Below are 18,196 nucleotides of genomic sequence, written 5' to 3'. Positions count from 1 at the left end.
TCGGTTGAGCGTCAGACTTCGGCTCAGGTCACGATCTCGCGTCCGTGAGTTCCAGCCCCGCGTCGGGCTATGTGCTGGCAACTCGGAGCCTGGAGCCTGCTTCTGATCCTGTGCCTCCCCCCGCCCCCGCCCGCCCCTCTCCGCCCCACCCCTACCTGTGCTCTGTCTCTCTCTTTCAAAAATGAATAAACATTAAAAAAACATTTAAAAGCTCTTCCGGTGATTCCAATGTGCAGCCTAGTTTGATCCGGAGTGTTTATCAGCTACCGACACCACTGGCCCCACTTGGACGCTGAAATAGGACGCTGAAATAACACCTAGAGGCTATTTGCCTGGAGCCAGCTTTCATTGGAGAGGGAGACGTGAAAAAGGTTGAGGCTTGAGAATTTGAAGTCAGCAAGAAGTTGGAAATGCACACTGCTCAGCCTGGGAGTCGTGGAAGGGACATTGCCTTGGGGAGCAGATCTCAGCTTGGCAACGGCCCGTTACTGTCACTGCTGCTCAGTTCCCTGACTTGCTGGGGACCTCAGGAGCTCACTCTAATTGTGATTTGCCCCAAAATTACTTACCCTGTGGAAGATCTGGTGAAGGAAACTCATGACCTTGTTTGCATCCCGATTCTAGTAAGCCAACTGTAAAAACTCCCTTTTTAAAAAAGATTTTATTTTGGGGGCACCAGGGTGGCTCAGTTGGTTAAGCCTCCAGGCTCTTGATCTCTGCTCAGGTCATGATGTCATGATTGGTGAGACTGAGCCTTGCATGGGGCCCCCATGCTAACAGCTTGGGGCCTGCTTGGGATTTTCTCTCTCCCTCTCTCTGCCCCTCCCCAATCACAGGAAAACACTCAGGTGTGCTCTCTCTCAAAATAAACTTAAAAAGATTTTATTTTTCAGTAATCTACACCAACTGTGGGGCTCAAACTCACAACCTGGAGATCAAGGGTCACTAGTTCCACAGACTGAGCCAGCCAGGTACCCCTGAAAAGTCCTATTTGAGATCATTGGAAATGTGAATATGGGCTGGGTTTTGGATGATATGCAAAAAATTTGTTAGCGTTTTCCAGGTGGGATAAAAACATTGTAGTTATGTAAGAAACATGTCCACTATTTTTAGAGCTGCAGATTTTTCGAGATGAACTATGGGAAGGGTGAAATAGTGTGATGTCTGAAATCTGCTTTCATAAAGAAGAAAGTGGAAAGAGTGGCAAAATCCTGATCGTCAGTTTTCATCTCAATGATGCGAATGAAGGGCCAATGTACCATTTGCCCTACTCTGTGTTTGAAATATTTTTTTATATATTTATAGAAACTGAATGTAACAGCAGCTTGAAAGCTTTGCTTCTGTCCTCTTTTGGCCCATATGCCTTACTGGGCCTTATCTGTAGTGGCCAGACGAGTGTTTACTTCCACTAAAGCTCTGCCTCTAAATAATTTGAAGTCTGAGGCAGCCAAGAACAAGTCAACTTGTTAAAAAGGCACTGGGCAGAGTTTCCAAAGCCAGCTGAGACTCACAAACTTTAATAGCTGTGACAGACTGCAAGAAAGATAAATTCTTGGGGCCTGGAATATGCAGGTATCCAGGACCACATCCCTCTGGAATCAGGGTTAAGGGCAAATTCCAGTTTTCCCCCATGTTTAGAGAAAATTAGAGTGTTCCTCCAAACCTCATTTGCCCCCAAAGAACAAATGAGCATGGAAGGGGGCTCTGGTGGCCAAAACTCACCAACCAAGTAGAAGGTGACCAAACTGGGGGGAAGCCTGCACCTCTGGGCCTCACCTCTGCCCCTCCCCTCCCAGGGGCTCTTGGCAGGTCCCCCACTGACAATTTAGGCTCCCCTGGCCTAAGATGAGGGTCAAAGATGACCCAAACACCCTAACTCAGGACCCAAGTTCTTAGGAGGCAGACACTATACCTAGGCCTGTAGTGACTGGCCTGCGTTCCATTCCTGTCCCAGCACACATCTGTCCTACGTGACCTCCTACTTTCCCCAGCACAGGGCCTCCCGCACCTAGGTCACCAAGCCCTGGTGGCTTCAGGGTCACTGAGATTAGGATCCTCCTCTGCCCTCTCCCATACTCCTCCATTATTTTGAATAGGGTATTTATTTATTTATTTAACATTTATTTTTGAGAGCGAGAAAGACACAGCACAAGCAGAAGGGCAGAGAGGAAGACACCGAATCCAAAGCAGGCTCCAGGCTCTGAGCTGTCAGCACAGAGCTGACACAGGGTTCGATCCCACGAACTGCAAGATCATGACCTGAGCTGATGTCAGAAGCTTAACCAACTGAGCCACCCAGGTGCCCCTTGAATGGGACATTTCAACCTAAAACCTAAAGTATAAACATCATTAAATTTATATGCACCACAGGTTGAATTGTGTTCCTATGAATGTGATCTTATTTGATGATGGGTCTTTGCAGATATAATCAAGTGGAGGTCCTTCTAGAGTAGGGTGTGCCCGAATCCAGTTACTCGTGTCCTTCAAAGAAATTTGGACACAGAGACAGATGGACAGACGGGAGGCTTTGTGGAGACGCAGGCAGACTGGAGTGACGAGTGTCAAGAATTGCCAGCAACCACCAGAAGCCACAACTGTCCTCCCCTAGAGCCTTCAGAGAAAATTATGTCCCTGCTGACACTTTGATTTGAAGACTCTTAGGCTCCAGAACAAATTTCTGCCAGAGGCTACCCAATTTCTGGTCACTGGTTGTGCAGCCCCAGGAACCTACCACAGTGCACCAGAAACATCTGCTCTTTTAACCCTCACCATCGCCCTAGGAGGTGGGGAATATCCCGATCCCCGCTTTACAGGAACAGTTGCAAAGTGTGTCTAAATAAGTAGAGGACCAGGTTTTCTATCTGGGCCACCTAGATCACAGCCCGTATCCTTAACCAGGAGACCAATCTTTCTGCTGTCTGGATAAATGTATGGCTCCTTCCGAAGTTGAAAAATTGATAGAAAAGCCTGGGTACCCAACTCGGGTGGCTCCAGTAAATAAAACAAACAATAACATGTGTGGAGGAGGATGTGGGGAATCAGAACGCTTCTGCGCTGCTGGTGGGAACGGAGGTTGGTCTGGAGTCTGGGAGTTTCTCAGATGGTTAAACACTGCCACCACATGATCCCACAGTTCTCTTCCTAGGCACATGCTTCCAGAAGAGCAATGAAAAGCTAGGTCCACACAAACACTTTTATGTGAACGTTCACAGTGGCATTATTCCTAAGAGCCCCAAAGTGGAAACAATTCAAGTAGTCCTCAACTGAGGAATGGATAGTACGATGTTATGTGGCCACGCACACAACAAAGGACAGTGCTGAACGTGCCACATGGATGAACCTCAAAAGCGTTACGCTAAGCGAAAGAAACCAGATGCGAAACTACAAATTGTACGACTGCATTCATAGGAAGCACACAGTAAAGGCAAGTGATGGACGGAAAGCGGATCAATAGCTCCCAGCGGCTGGGGCTCAGAATGAGATCTTTAAATCTGAGATCTTGGGGGCTGAACGTGTTCTAAAACAGATCCGTAGTGATGGTTGAGCCCCTCAGTGAAGTTACCAAAAATCACGGATTGGTTTATTTGAAATGAGGGGATGGTACAATGTGTGAAATAAAGCTTTTTAAAAGATGTTTAGGTCGAAGGACGTATATGGGTCAAGAGCCAGCCACCTTGGATTAATTTGGTTATTTTAGAACACAGAGGGGACACTATTGAGGTTTTCCAAACAGTTGTCAGTGATAAAGTGCTTCACTTTATTTATGTGAATTTTAGCAGCAGCAAAAAAAAAAAAAAAAAAAAAAAAAGCCAGAACAATTCAGAATTAAAACAGGGCGGAGGCCAAGAACAAAAAAACGTTATTTGGACACTTAGAGGCTAAGAAGCCACTGTCTCCACTTCTTTAGAGGCTCTCCAGGTGATTAAGTAACCACCAGTTAAGTAACAACATCTTTTTTCCCCTCGTCCTAACAGCACCCCGGACACAGCCTTCAGCCTTGTGACAAGGACCCCTCTCCCGGCAGATGGGCTTCCCCCACTGGAGCGCCTCGGCCGTAGCGCCAGTCCGCGGATTCTCTGGCGGTGCGATTCCTTGCCCAAGGACAGATCCAAACGGCAGCCTGGTGTAGGTGGGTGTAGGTGAAGCGGAGCCACCTGACAGAGCTCTCTCCAGAAACCCCTTTTTAAGAAGTCCTGCAGGATGGGCAAACCCTCTCCTAACTCCCTAGCGCGCAGTATGCATCAGTAACACCTCTTTCGGGAGATCCTGAAGGCTTGAGTCGGGCCCATCTATTCTCTACTCAAACTGGGTAACTGAAGGTGACGTAGCTGCCTGGCTTTCCAGACAGGACATCCTCTAACTCCGGGACAGTGAGACGGAGCAGCCCTTGGCAAGAGCCGGGCAAGGCAACAGAGCCCATCTGTCCCCAGGCCCCTCTCGGTCAGGACTTCAGGCCCATCTTGGCCATCATCTCCTCGTAGACCGTCCAGGCCATTGCTGCCATCAGAGTTCTGCGGAGGGCCCGGGGAACGCCACCTTGGAAGAAGCCACGCAGCCCATAATCCTACAAGGAAAATGAACGTCAACACTCTGGAAGCAAAGCGGCAATACAATGAACACCCCTAGCACACAAGAGCGAGGGTCTCCGTTACCCCATTGTTGAGTCTTCATTTTCAGACTTTTATAGATAATGCCAAGAGTATGAATAATGGACCCAAGAAGGCAATGAACTTGAAAAGGTTTTTTTTTGGCACAGTTGCGAAGCTTTCTTGCTTTATCCAGGGGAATGCGTTTCTCGGCTGAAAATCTTCATCAAGGGTTGCCGTATACCGCTGTGCAGCTTACACAGCTCACAGAGGCACCAAGGGCCAGCTGGCGGCTGAGTCGCAGACCTCGGTCTGCATGTCAAGCCCTGGGCTCAGCCCCAGGCTAGAGGAAAAGGTGCCTTTATGATGATTTGTCTGCCTGGAGGGAGCTTCTTTCCATAGTTTCGTAATATAAGAATTAGAGACAAAACGCCTGTTACCCCTCTAGAGCAAATTTCTAGAAACAAAATAATGTGTTTGTGGGGTTTTTTGGGGACTCTGGTTCCTCCTAGGTCCTTGATCGGATGACTAGACCCTCCCTGCTCACCTGATTCAATAGGTAAGGGGTGGAGCCCAGCAATTCCAAGTTTAACGAATATAACTGGTTGTCCTAATGTAGTCAGTTTCCCCCACCCACCACCAAAAAATCCCGGCAACCAACCATAGGTTTTTAGCGGTGATTTCAACCTTGGCAACACCTTGGAATCACTAGGGAACTTAACTACTGATCCGGGCTTCACCTGCTCCCAGGCATTCAGATATCACCAGCCCAGATTATGATCTGGAAGTGAGGACTTTTCTTTTTTAGTTTATTTATTTATTTTGAGAGAGAGAGAGAGAGAGAGAGAGAGAGAGAGAGAGAGAGAGAGAGAATGCAAACCAGGGAGGGTCATGGAGAGCGAGAATTCCAAGCAGGCTCCACACCACCAGTGTGGAACCCAAACTCATGAACCGTGAGATCCTGACCTGAGCCAAAATCAAGAGTTGGACACTTAACCGGCTGAACCACCCAGGCGCCCCAGGGAGTGGGAACGTTTTTAAAGCTCCCCAAGTGATTCTAATGTGTAAAGGGCCACAAGATACTTCTCTAGAGAGAGCCGTAACCCCAATAAGAACCAATATTTACTCCATAGCCTTACTTTGAAAATGAGGGTCACCGCCTGGCCAATCCACCGAAATTTCATTGGGGTGAGCTGCATATGAGTTTTGATGACATCCGCAGGTTGAGTTACCAGGGAGGCCAGAATACCAGCAAAGATCCCACAGCTGAAATTTACAACAGGAATAAGGACTGCATCCAACTGGTCTGAAATAGGACAAAGGCAACATTCGGTTACAAATAAATCCCACACTCAACGCAGAAGTATCCCTACTAAGTTGACCACTAATCCTTCCCCAAAGTTAGAAAGATGTAGATTCAGACAAGGTTAAGAAATAGACATTTAAAGGTACACTATGTGTAGATGGAGTAGTGGGAGTTAAAATTCGCCTTTTTTTTTTTTTTTTAACAACTATCGCCATCATAATTCATTCGGGCAACAATCACGGGCTAAAACATATGAATGAAAGGAACAGGATGTTTTATATAGATGTATACAGACTCCAAGTATCTCCCCACTGAGACGCTTACAAATGACAAAAAAAAAGTGAGTTTTCAGTGGAGACACTATCTTGTCCAAGTGATAAAAAGTCAGTATTGCCCACAGTGGGTCAAACCAATGTCATGAGCTTCCTGACATGGAGATATTTAAGGGTAAAGGGGCATCACTCCTGCAACTTGCTCTTAAACAGATGGGAATAAACAATTATACATATAGAGAAATCAAAAGTGTACATCCAAGCTCCCTTACTGCCCTAACTTTCCATGGCAAAATGAAGGCTGTGACCTGCAGTGTCACGGCCCCCGGTGCCTTGGGCGGAGCAGGAAGCCTCCCAAAAAGCACCCCAACTGTACTTGATCACCACGGTCATGATGGCATGCCAGCTTTCCCACTTATGTGACCTTGGTTGCATATCCTTTCTCGAATTATCCAGAGACCCCTTATTGAACACAGGTTCATGCCACAGAACGTGTTTCCATTAGCACCTGGCTCCGCTTGGGTGAACGTTTGCTGCCCACTGATTGTGTCCTTGTCGTATCCAAATGAGCATGCTGATGGGGTGGGTCTGCCAGAACCCTGAGGTTTGGCACCTTTCTCTCCACCCCAACAGAGGCTCAAACCCACTCTTAACTGGGAACACAGCAATGGAGGTGAAATGGTACTTTCCTTCCAGCTCCTACCCTACTGGCGTTTCCCAGACTTGTCTGATGAGAATCCCACCAACTGCTTCTTGAGGAATAGACTCCCAGGTCTTGTTCCAAAGCTTCTGATGCAGGAGGCCCTGGGCAGGACCCAGCAATCTAAAGATGGGGTAACTCTGCAAAGTATTATGGCAGGACTTCTGCGAAACACGCTTTACTTCACCACCTACCCCACTCAAGAATTTTAGTACTACCAGTACTCTGCCGTAAGAGACTATAAACTGGAGAGGGCAGGGACCAAGTCTATCATGACCACCACTGCATCCCAGCACCTGACATGGCTCAGTTCCTAAAACTCTGCCAAGAATCTGGAGTCGCTAAGAACGTTAAGCAGTGTCACACAGCAGAGGAAGCAGGGAGGATCTGCGGTCTCGGAGCTCTCTCTTCCCCACCACACCTTCAACCGTCCGTACCGTGGGTCATGATGTTTTTGGTCTGGTTGTAAAACATCAGGTAGATTCCAGAAAAGGGTGCGTCACGCAGAAGTGTTGCTGTCAGGCCACTGAAGAGTCCCCGGTGCCCCTCACTGCGATAGATGCTCTTCAGGGCTGCGTAGATGCTCTCATAGCCATACCTCCCGCTCTGCAAGGGAAGCACAGGACCAGTGGCTGGCGGGGCGGTCCCGGGCTGGAGCAACGAACCAATGCGACTCCAGGGTATGTGGCATTACCGGGGCACCGGGGGCTCTGGTTCCCACGTGGCTTGGGTTCTCTGACCACAGCAGCCTCTATTTTCGATTCTAAATCGGGGGTGGACATCAGACGGCGGCCCAGTGCCTCTGGTTACCCAGCCTTGAGGCCTAGAGCAGTCAGACTCACCTCGTAACGGGTCTTGATCACAGTGATGGGTGACATGCAGACCCCTGCAACTGAGCGAGAGCCCACTCCCAGGATGACCGACTCCAGGGCGGTTGGTGGATGGCCTCGCAGAAAGTACTGCTTCAAGGAGTAGAGGGTGCCGAAGTAGATACCAATGCCGGGGACACACCTCACAATGGACTGCAGAAAACGTCAGAGGGGAGAAAGAAGTCAAAGGCTGACACGGTAAGACACCGTCTTAGCCGGCTTTTCCCAAAACAAGGCCAAGGTTTGCGTGCCAGTAGTCGACTGAAGGTGCGGAGGGACACCAAGAAGAGAAAGGGCAAGTGAGAGGCAGGGGGGAAGGCGGCCCACAAAGGGCGTGTTCCCTAAGCCACTAATGCCCCGGGCAACTCAATCCCTTTGGGGAACTCTGGGAATCTTGGTGTAGGGCGCCTGCCTGTTACCCCGCCATCTGAGGAGGGTGAGTGAGAGTTTTAAGTATCCACTGTCCTCTTCCGTCGACTAAAGGGCTGCTGCGGGCCTGGGCGAGCATTAACTCCCTGGCACTTCCGGCAAAGTGACTTCCTCACTTCCGGCAAAGTGACTTCCTAGGGCCAGGAAAGCCGGCAGGTAAAGAAATGCAGGTGTGGCCAGCGTGCTCTGAAGGGCAAGGACAAGGACATGCTGGCAGCTGAGGGCACCAGCTGCATCTGGTCTGCCGCTTGCCCCAAGGGCGTACAGACGTCCCATTTCCTTCCCTGAGCCCTCAGAGCTAGCAGCCGGAGACCAACCGAGGACCACGTAGGAGGCTCACCCATCCTAACGAGAGGATACGTGAGGTGCATGAGAAATGGCTGGCTATTACAGCAAAGGGCGCAAGAGAAGACCCAAAACGCAGCTTACGGGAGACATCCCTTTCCAAAGGCCCAGAATGCTCTCCGTGCGAACCACCTTCAAGAGAAGAGCCAGCATCCCAACACGCCTGGATCTGAAAGCAGACAGAACGGAGACACAGAAGAAAAACAAAATGACTTAGACCCCCATCCTCGTAAAAGAGCTCCCCACCCAAAGACTGCTTTGCAGGACTTCTTTCCTAAGAACGCTCGGGAGTCTCGGCAACACCTCTCGGGGTAACTCCGAGTTCGGCTACGTTCGTGGTTTGGCGCGTACACGTCGATCTGTCCATTCACACTGGAAGGATGACCTCCCATTTTGCATGCGTGTCGTATACTTCCCACAGTGCCAGGCCCAATAGGGGCATAAAAGAGACACTTAACATTTGTATTATTTCCAGAAAACCACCCACACTTCTAGTACCAGACAGCACAGTTAAAACATTACAGGCTAGCACGAGAAAATGCGAATGTCCCCCCCCCCATTCAATTAACAGGAAATGTCGAAGAAAAGGTGGGGCGAAAAGTTGGGCCTGGCCTGTGTTTCTCTCGAAGCATCCAGCAAGATGGGCGTTGACTTAACATCGCTGAGAGGCACCGCTGTCTGAGAGAAGTTGTTGAAACCAGTTCCTGAAAGAAATGGGGGGCGGCAGGCCTTACCCAGGGGCTGGGGGCTGGAGAGTCTGCAGGCGAGTTTTGAGGAGGTCTAGGGGCTGGAAAAGGAGGGCGGAGCAGGTCCCACTGAATGAGCCACACAGGAAAGCTTTGATCACCGGATGCAGCTGCAGGGCAAGAGAACGCTGGGTCAGCAACTTTGTCGCCAGGGGCCTCAGCCTTCTCCACCCGAGACCAGTCAACTGCTCTCTAGGGCTGGCTTAGAAAACCGTCCGGTGGTGCTCTGTATTACCTTCCCACTTCAGAGAAGGGAAAAGTGTTCCCAGGAATGAACAGCGCTGGAATGTTGTGCAGACCATAATATCCTGCTGTTGGGATCTCTCCAGCCCTAGTGCTGGGAAGGAGCCAGGAACATCCTGCGGAGCAATGTCTATCCACGTTCATCTGTGAATTGGGCCCCCAACCACACCTCCCTCGGTCTAGCTAGAGACAAGTTATTGGCCATCTCCTTATCTTCACAGAGCAAAATCAACTGAAGGGGAGTGTCTGAACCAAGATCACCGGGGTCTCTTGGTTATCAAACCTGTAGATATTTATAGGAGCAAGACAGAGAAATGAAACCGCAAGTTCAGTTTCAATGTAAGACATGGGCTACTTCCTGAAAAACCTATGAACTTTCTTAACTTAGAGCTTTCCCTTTCTCTCTCCTATCCACGCATCTCCCTGCCACCTAAGCAGATCACAGACAGTGCAGTAGACCAGCAGCCACCCCCGGGTTTGGTGGCTCTCCTTTAAACCAGGACAGTCGCACACGCTGGCTAATCTAGAGGCACCACCAGAAGGGGCAAGGGCTAGATGTACTTCCTCTGAGCCCGACACACTAGAGGTCTCAAAGCTTGCCTCAGAATCCACTCGATCACAAATGTGTGAGAAAGGCACTTTAAAAAACCCAACCACGGAAGAAAAGGCCTCTTTTCCGAAGGAGACACTGGGCAAACTCCATCCTAAAAGACCTTCCTTCTCTCTCCTCATTAAATGGCATTTGCACTATTATTTTTCAATAAATGGTACGCTGTGGCCCTAAGACACTATTAAGATGAGGTCACCGGTTATACACACGTAGCCACCAACCCAGAACGAAAATGTTTGGAACCTGTGGTTATTTGTCCCCCCGGGGACAGAGATCACTCCACGTTTCTAGCAGACGAGCAGGTCTCCCATGATAACTGAACCCACTTAAGAGACGAAAGTAGTTCAGATGATAAATACTGGAGGTTATAACTCTGTTCAAACGGCTTGCAAAATATCGAAGGGGTGACAATTAGTAAGACAACACGTACGACCAAGCAAAATGTATACCTCACCAGTCTGCCGGCACACCATTCCCTGTCCCGCAAGAAGGGGTGTCCTGCTCCTTCCGATAACTTGGAAGCCATGTGTAAAGGGCACAAGCTACTGGCATCCTCTACTTTGCCTGGCAGTGAGCTTCGAACCCCCGTCTTTCCAGCCTGATGCCACATCACCTCCCCTCCCTCTTGGCTGGTCACCCCTCAGCCCCCACGACTTCCTATCCAGCTAAAGGTGTCCCTCTCACACTCACCAAGGATCCCTTTCCCACCCTGGGCCTTCTCTTACTCGGCCTCCTCCTCCTTGGGGACGCATTTCAAACAGCTGGCTGCCTCTTGGTTTTCGGCTCCCCTGCCTTTTCCCTCAGCCAGGGTTGTGGTGGTTCCTCTTATCTCCTCCAGCCACAGCCCCTCGGGGGCCACCTCACCCACACCCAACTCGTGCACACCAACGCCCACCAACGCCCACGGCCCTGCCCAGCACTCCCTCCAAACGCCCCCAGGCATCTACAGCTCACACTCCAAAATGGAAACCCAGCCAACCGTGGCCCACACTCTTGTCCCTACTCCACCCCACAAGATATCCCAGCAGCACATTCGGGAGTCGTGTAAGACTCCTCAGCAAATGCAGAAGGAAATGGCAGATAAAATTAAATTTCCTTATAACCTGCAGCCCATTGACAGTTGAGGCCGGCAGAGTTCTCCAGGAACTCCCTGCGGTCTTAAAGATGTTAACACTTTGCTGGAGGGAAAAACAACCCTGGCTTGACCATAGCTAGGCCTCCAGGTTCCGGCGCTTTAATAAAATCGCCTTTTTACCCTGAAGATGTCTCAGGAAATCTTTCTTGGCCGTCAGCTCCGGACCCCACCACCGCTCCAAAATCCCATCAGCTGTACCGACTGCTTCCGGACTGAGTCCGGCTGATGACCCTCAGTGTCCCCAGAGCCTGCCCCCGTGGATCTCAGTGGCCTCCTCGGCAACCTCCAGCCTCAACCCTACGAAGCCACCCTCCCCTGAACTGGAGAAGCACTGGATGAGGCATCTGTGCATACCACCTCAAGATCTCACAGCCCTTTGAAAAGCTAAATCTTTAAACCCATTTTACAGACGGAACTGGAGCTCACAGCGGTTATGAATGTGTCCTAAGTAACAGGGTTTGAAGCCACTGGCTAGGCTTACAAGGCCTTCCATGAATCGAGGGGCCCCTGCTTTCCTTTTTGGCTTGTGTTCTCAGCCTCCTCCTCCCTCTTGCATAGGGTGCAGCCGGAAGGGATCCTCTGCCTTCCTCTAGCCTCGGAAAACCCCATCCTAGCTCCTCTGGCCTCTGATTCATCCGGGGAGGGGGGCCTCTGCCCAGATCTCCCCTGCTGTGGGAAAGCCCCGAATCCCCGCCCCCCACTGGCATTCAGGCTTCTCCTCCAATACTTCCACTGCACCTGAGCCCACCTCCCTTGGGTCGAGGACAGAAGAGGCCACTAGCTGTCCTGTTCACGATGGTACCTCCAGCACTGACCACCCAGCCTGGTGCACAGTCAAAATGGGGCCCCACAGCCAAAAATGAATGAGTCATGTCGTCTACAGGAAATCTGCATATGGCTCTCCCTTGAGCACAATTCCATAGGATAAGGCTTAGTGGGTTCTGCCCGCCCCTTCCCAGGACAGGCTCCCTTCAGCCCTCTGCTCCAGTAAGGCTGTAGGAATGACAAGGTGCTTACAGCTTCTGAGAAGTTCTCTGTGTGGCTTCCCCAAGGCTCTCACAGGTATTGTATGGAATTTGTTTTCAGGCTGCTGTCCTTCACATGCATGCTCCAAGTACACCCCCTCCCCCCACTGTAGCAACTATTTTATGTCTTTATTTTCACAGCACAAAGCTTGGAGATGTTATTGGTTTAATAACTATTTGAATAAAGAATAGAGTCCATAACTTCTTTAACTTTGTAAACTTCCAGGTCCATTAGCACACAGCAGATACTAAATATATACCAGCAGTATAAACTAACCTCTAATAGTTAAAACACACACACACACACACACACACACACACACACACAGCAGCATTATTTAAAAAACAAAAACCAAAAAACAGAATTGGGGCACCTGGGTGGCTCTGTCCTTTGAGAATCTGACTTCAGCTCAGGTCATGATATCACAGTTCGTGAGTTCGAACCCTGCCTCTGGCTCTGCCATTAGCCCAGAGCCCGCTTCAGATTCTCTGTCCCCTTCTCTGCTCCCTCCACCCCACTCACACTCGCCCTCTCTCAAAAATAAACAAACGTTAAAAAAAAAAAAAAAAACTAAAAAAAAAAAAAACAACCAGAATTTACACTTTTCATTTGAATAGGCTTAAGATATTGTCCTATGGCAGGCACATCCTTTGAAGGCATGTTTGATTTTCTTTTCAAGTTATTCAAGTTAAAAACAAGGAGTAACAATTTGGTTTTTTGAGGAACCGGGGCAAAAACAACCAAATGATACACAGTACAAAAAGCATAAGCATTAAGAGCGCCTGGGTGGCTCAGTCGGTTGAGCATCCAACTTCGCTCAGGTCATGATCTCGCAGTTCTTGAGTTCCAGCCCCGCGTCGGGCTCTGTGCCGACAGCTCAGCACCTGGAGACTGCTTCGGATTCTGTGTCTCCCTCTCTCTCTGCCCCTTCCCCGCTCATACTCTGTCTCTGTCTCTCAAAAATGAATAAACGTTAAAAAAAAAAAAAAGTACTTAAACAGATAGCAAATAGATTCCCCAAGCAATTTACTCCCTTTTAAAAAACTAAATCGTAAATCCAATTCAGATCTCGCGGTCAGAGCTGAAAGGAGATGTAGAACCCCAGTGGTGGCCTTTTTTAAGGATTAAAAAAGAAACGAAACAAAACACCTCTGACCCCGCCCGCCAGAGCTGGTAGACGAAACCACAACCTCAGGGTGAGGGCGGACAGCGCCCCCGCCCCTCCCAGAGCTAAACCACGCGGCTTCCCGCCTCCACACCCCGCGAGCGGTAACTCCGGCGGCCCCGCCTCCGTCTCCACCAATGGAGGCCCGGCGGCACGACCACTGCAGCCAATCCAGACGCGGGGGGCGTGGCCCCGCGGCCAGGCCTGCCGCTCTAGTTCCCCGCCGGCCGGGAAGTGGAGACCCAGACCGTGATCTCCCGCCCGAGCCGCGGGCGCAGTGGACCCACGTCGCTCCAGCATCCACCTCTTCTCAGGCTTGTTGCTACCAGCGGTCTTTGCGATGGTCCAAATACCTGCCCGAGCGCCCTCCCCACCACGGTCACTCTGGGAATCGAACTCAAAAGCAACGTCCGGTAGCGTTCTCAACGTCGTTCAGTGTCGCGCGGGCACACTCGCCGACACCCTCAAGACCCCGGCAATTCCTTGCCCACTCTACCCAGACATCAAACATCAGCGAGACCTTCGCCAGCCTGTCCTAAGGAGGGCTGCAACTGCTCTCCTCCCTCGCCCCACCCTTTTCAATTCCCTTAGTCAATCCATCCCTCCTGCGCCACGTCCCCAACCTGTTCTGCGCGCATCTGGAGAGCGGAAAAGGCTCCCAGAGGGCCGCTGACCCTTGGCAACCTCCAGAATATCCCCCCCCCCCCTCCCCGCCACGAGCCAGCGGTTCCGGAGCGGCCAACCCCTGCCTCCACTCCCCGCAGTTTACCATAAGCGTCTCCACCCTGTCTCCGACATCTTGAGGCTGCAGCAGCGCCGGGCGTGACTTCTGAATCATTGGAGACGAGGCCGGCAAGTGCGCCGGGCTCAGTGTGCCGTCAGTAGGAGCTCGGGCCAGCGCTGGCGACCCCGGGGGGCGAGGGTGACGCGGCCGCAGTGGTGGGGCGCCACGCAGTCAGGCGGCGGCTCTGCCGTCCGCGCCCGTCGGGGGCCGGGCCCGCGCTCCCACCGCCCCTGCGTGGCTAGGCGCGCCGCACCGGGAACTTCTCGCCGCTCTTCACTCTCTCCGCAGAGGCCGTGGCTCTGCTCTCCCGCCCATCCCGCCCTGTAACACGCTTCTGGACCCCAGAACAGGCAGGATGCACCGGGGAGGGCGTGGAGAAAGCCGGAGGAACTGCACGGAACCCTGGGATTTCGCTTCCGGGGTTGGACGCCGCGGGTCTGGAGCGGGTGAACGGGTTCGCCTTAGTGCCACCTAGCGGAGACGTCCAGAACTGCAGGGCCCGCGGTTGCCCTGAGCTTGAAGGCGCGTCTGTGCGGAGGCCTCCCTCCAGCTGCTAGGTCTGGTGCGAGATTTGAGCTGAACCCGTTTGCAGTAGAGACTTGCCCTGCCCCATAAGGTAGCCTGTAGCCTTCCGTACCTATTGAACTTCAAGTGTGGTTCGTGTGCTTGTGGACCAGAATTTTACATTGTATTTAATTTTAGTTAATTTGTATTAAAAAACGGAAGCAGTGTGGAATAACTTTCCGTTAAACACTTTATTGTCTTGGCAGACGCACGTTTCCTCTTGAACGCTGGAAATGTAGCCTAGGAATTGACCAGTGTCGTTAAGTAATCCGTGCACCACATTTCAAGACTTACAGCAATATGGTAAAATAACTTATTAATAATCGTTATATGATTACGTTATAATAATTATATTATTATTATATTAACCTGATATTTTGGATATATCAGGTTAGGCATATTATTAAAATTAATTTTGCATGCTGCTTCTTCCATTTTTTTTTTTTTTAACATTTATTGATTTTTTGATAGAGACAGAGTGTGAGCAGGGGAGAGACAGAGAGAGAGGGAGACATAGAATCCGAGGCAAGTTCCAGGCTCTGAGCTGTCAGTACAGAGCCCGTCACGGGGCTGGAACTCACAGACTGTGAGATCATGACCTGAGCCGAAGTCGGACACACAACCGACTGAGCCGCCCAGGCGCCCAACTTTTTCTGTTTTTTAATATGCCTACTAGAATTTAAAATTACACGTGTAGCTCACACTACATTTCTTTTGGACCACACTGGTCTGGATGTTTCAGATCATGGTTTATCTCTCGACTGTGGGAATAACCTTTATGGTCTCCCACCTTCCCATTATTCCTTGTCTGGGAGAGACATGGGAAAGTATTGCTATTGGGATCCTGACACTCCTGTTGAAAAAAGCAGGCACACAACTTCAATGTACCTGGTTACCTGCAAAATAACTTTTCATGACAGTCTTTGCTACTTTCTAGCATTCATTCTCCACTGGGGGGAAATGTAGGTCAGGAAAGATACTTACAATTCAGGGAGCAAGATGCTGTTATTTTAAGGCTTCATTTCTGTGTTATTAAGGCACAAGGAACAGCAAGAAAGTAGTTCTTTATCTCCAGAAGGGATTAAGCAAAGCATAAACATTAAAAAATTACATATACAGGGGCACCTGGCTGGCTCAGTCCGACTTCGGCTCAGGTCATGATCTCACAGCTCATGAGTTCGAGCCGCATTGCTCTGTGCTGACAGCTCAGAGCCTGGAGCCTGCTTCCAATTCTGTGTCTCCCTCTCTCTCTGCCCCTCTGCCACTCATACCCTCTCTCTCAAAAAACGAATAAATGTTTTAAAAAACGTAGAAATACATATACAAATCTGGCTGGTGATTGTTAAAAACTTTCCTATCCCTCGTTCTAAGGGCAAGGCTCATTTTCTTTGTGCAGTGTCAATATCTAAGCTAAAACTTTTATTTTTAAGTAGAAACTTAAAAAAAATTTTTTTTAATGTTTATTTATTTTTGAGAGAGAGACAGAGCCAGAGCATGAGCAGGGGAGGGGCAGAGAGAAGGAGACACAGAATCTAAAGCAGGTTCCAGGCTCTGAGCTGTCAGCACAGAGCCCAATACGGGGCTTGAACCCAGGAACTGTGAGATCATGACCTGAGATCATGACCTGTGAGATCATCATGAAGTCAGACTCCTCACCGACCGAGCCACCCAGGCGCCCTGAAACCTTTATTTTTCACTAGAATTCACACCCAGTGCAGAGCCCAGCGTGGGACTTGAACTCGCAACCGTGAGATCAAGACTTGAGCTGAGATCAAAAGTCAGACGCTCAGCTACCTGGGTCACCCAGGTGCCCCTGAAACTTCTTTTTAAAGGAACAGCTACATTTTCCCCCAGAGGGCAAGGGTTTCTACTTTTGAGAAACAGATGGATTGGTGTATTTCAGAGACTGCTGTTGGCCACTCTGGGAATGGGGGCCCAGAGTGAAAGCCTCCTGCCCGCTGGCTGCCCTACCACCAACAGGTGGGCTTGGTTCCGGGCTCAGAAGAAGTGGGCTGGCTTTCAAGCGTGGTACGTGCCTGCCAGCTTTTCCTCCTCGGTATCTGTTCCCGCCACACTCCCAACCCTGGAACCCAGAGTCCTGCCCCGCCCCCCAGCCCCTCCAAACCCCCTCCCATGTTCTTGGAGATTGGGAAATGTATGAGATAATGCGGAAGAAGCATTACCCATTAGCAGATGAGGAGGGTTTTGGAGCAATACTTAATGGCAGAACTTGGAGCAGTGAGTTAAAAAATAGAAGAAAAATATATGGTGAAAACATGGTGTGTGACCTGAGTTCAAGACAAGGTCATTGGGGCGCCTGGGTGGCTCAGGTGTTTGGGCGTCCGACTCTTGATTTAGGCTCAGGTCATGATCCCGGGTCTTGAGATCAAGCCCCGCGTCAGGCTCTGCACTAGGTGTGGAGTCTGCTTAAGATTCTCTCTCTTTCTCCCTCGGCCCCTCTCCCCAACTCGTGCTCTCCCTCTCAAAAAATAAAAAAATAAAAAAATTCCAAAAACAAGGCCATTAACATCAGGCATAGCTTTCCTGACTTGTTTGCAGTCGGCGGAAGGTGATTTTTGCTTCTATGACCTAACATCCCCCAGTTACACAGTAAGTCTCCCAAACCCCATCTGGCCCCTTTTGCTGAGTTGGGTGTTAAGATTTCATGATGTTTGTGGCACCTGGGTGGCTCAGTCCATTGAACGGCCGACTTCGGCTCGGGTCATGATCTCACGGTCCGTGAGTTTGAGCCCCGAGTCGGGCTCTGTGCTGATAGCTCGGAGCCTGGAGCCTGCTTCGGATTCTGTGTCTCCCTCTGTCTCTGCCCCTCCCCTGCTCATGCTCTGTGTCTCTCTGTCTCAAAAATAAATAAAAACATTTTTTTTTAATTTAAAAAAAGAAAAAGATTTCATGATGTTTTCCCATCCCGATGACTGTAGTCACTCTCTATCCAGGTTACATAACACCCTCTTAAAGTTTTATTCACAAGTTTTATTGACATCTGGAGTTTCCTTAATCCAAGAAGGAAAAGGCTGGCATAAGCATGGGAAACTGGATGGGAGAGACAGAATCTGCTCCCAAGGCAGCTTTGGTTCCCTGCCCTCCAGGCCTGGAGGAGACGAGCCTTCCAGGGCCTTCCAGGACCTTCCAGGGCCTTCCAGGGCCATGCACCTGTGTCACTTCCTTGGGGACAAGGTTGCTGGAAGGGTGAAGAGTCCATAGTGAGTTGTCCCCCATGCTTCTGGGAAAACCCGCTCAGGGAGACTTTTCCTGTCTGCCTGGAGCCAGAGCTGTTTCTGGAAATGTCTAGATTCCCTTTACTGTTGTCAAGGCAACGAGCCCCCTTTTGCCCTTGGAAGCCGGGAGGGGGTCAAGAGGGGAGACATGATGCATGTGGCAGGCCACAGTCCCCTCCC

General features: G+C 50.3%; 1 protein-coding gene across 4 annotated transcripts; it reads right to left on the bottom strand.

Annotated features, from left to right (window-relative positions):
* Positions 1-2,098: 2,098 nt before the first annotated feature.
* SLC25A38 (solute carrier family 25 member 38) lies at positions 2,099-14,620 on the bottom strand. 4 transcript variants are annotated; one of them, XM_058729475.1, is made up of 8 exons: positions 14,202-14,620; positions 9,489-9,779; positions 9,242-9,363; positions 8,503-8,676; positions 7,707-7,886; positions 7,302-7,470; positions 5,726-5,892; positions 2,099-4,564 (listed from the first exon to the last, which is right to left on the bottom strand). In XM_058729475.1, the coding sequence occupies exons 2-8, from the start codon at positions 9,553-9,555 to the stop codon at positions 4,442-4,444; spliced, it is 1,002 nt and encodes a 333-aa protein (XP_058585458.1). In that variant the 5' UTR covers positions 9,556-9,779; positions 14,202-14,620; the 3' UTR covers positions 2,099-4,441. The 4 variants fall into 4 exon arrangements, with proteins under 4 accessions (XP_058585458.1, XP_058585459.1, XP_058585461.1 ...); XM_058729476.1 differs by having other exon boundaries at positions 8,503-8,670; XM_058729478.1 differs by lacking the exon at positions 9,489-9,779 and having other exon boundaries at positions 8,592-8,670; positions 14,202-14,614.
* Positions 14,621-18,196: the final 3,576 nt, after the last annotated feature.

This window comes from Neofelis nebulosa, chromosome 5 (genome assembly GCF_028018385.1).
Source record: "Neofelis nebulosa isolate mNeoNeb1 chromosome 5, mNeoNeb1.pri, whole genome shotgun sequence".
Classification (NCBI taxonomy): domain Eukaryota; kingdom Metazoa; phylum Chordata; class Mammalia; order Carnivora; family Felidae; genus Neofelis; species Neofelis nebulosa.
This window is presented reverse-complemented; position numbering and strand designations above follow the sequence as displayed.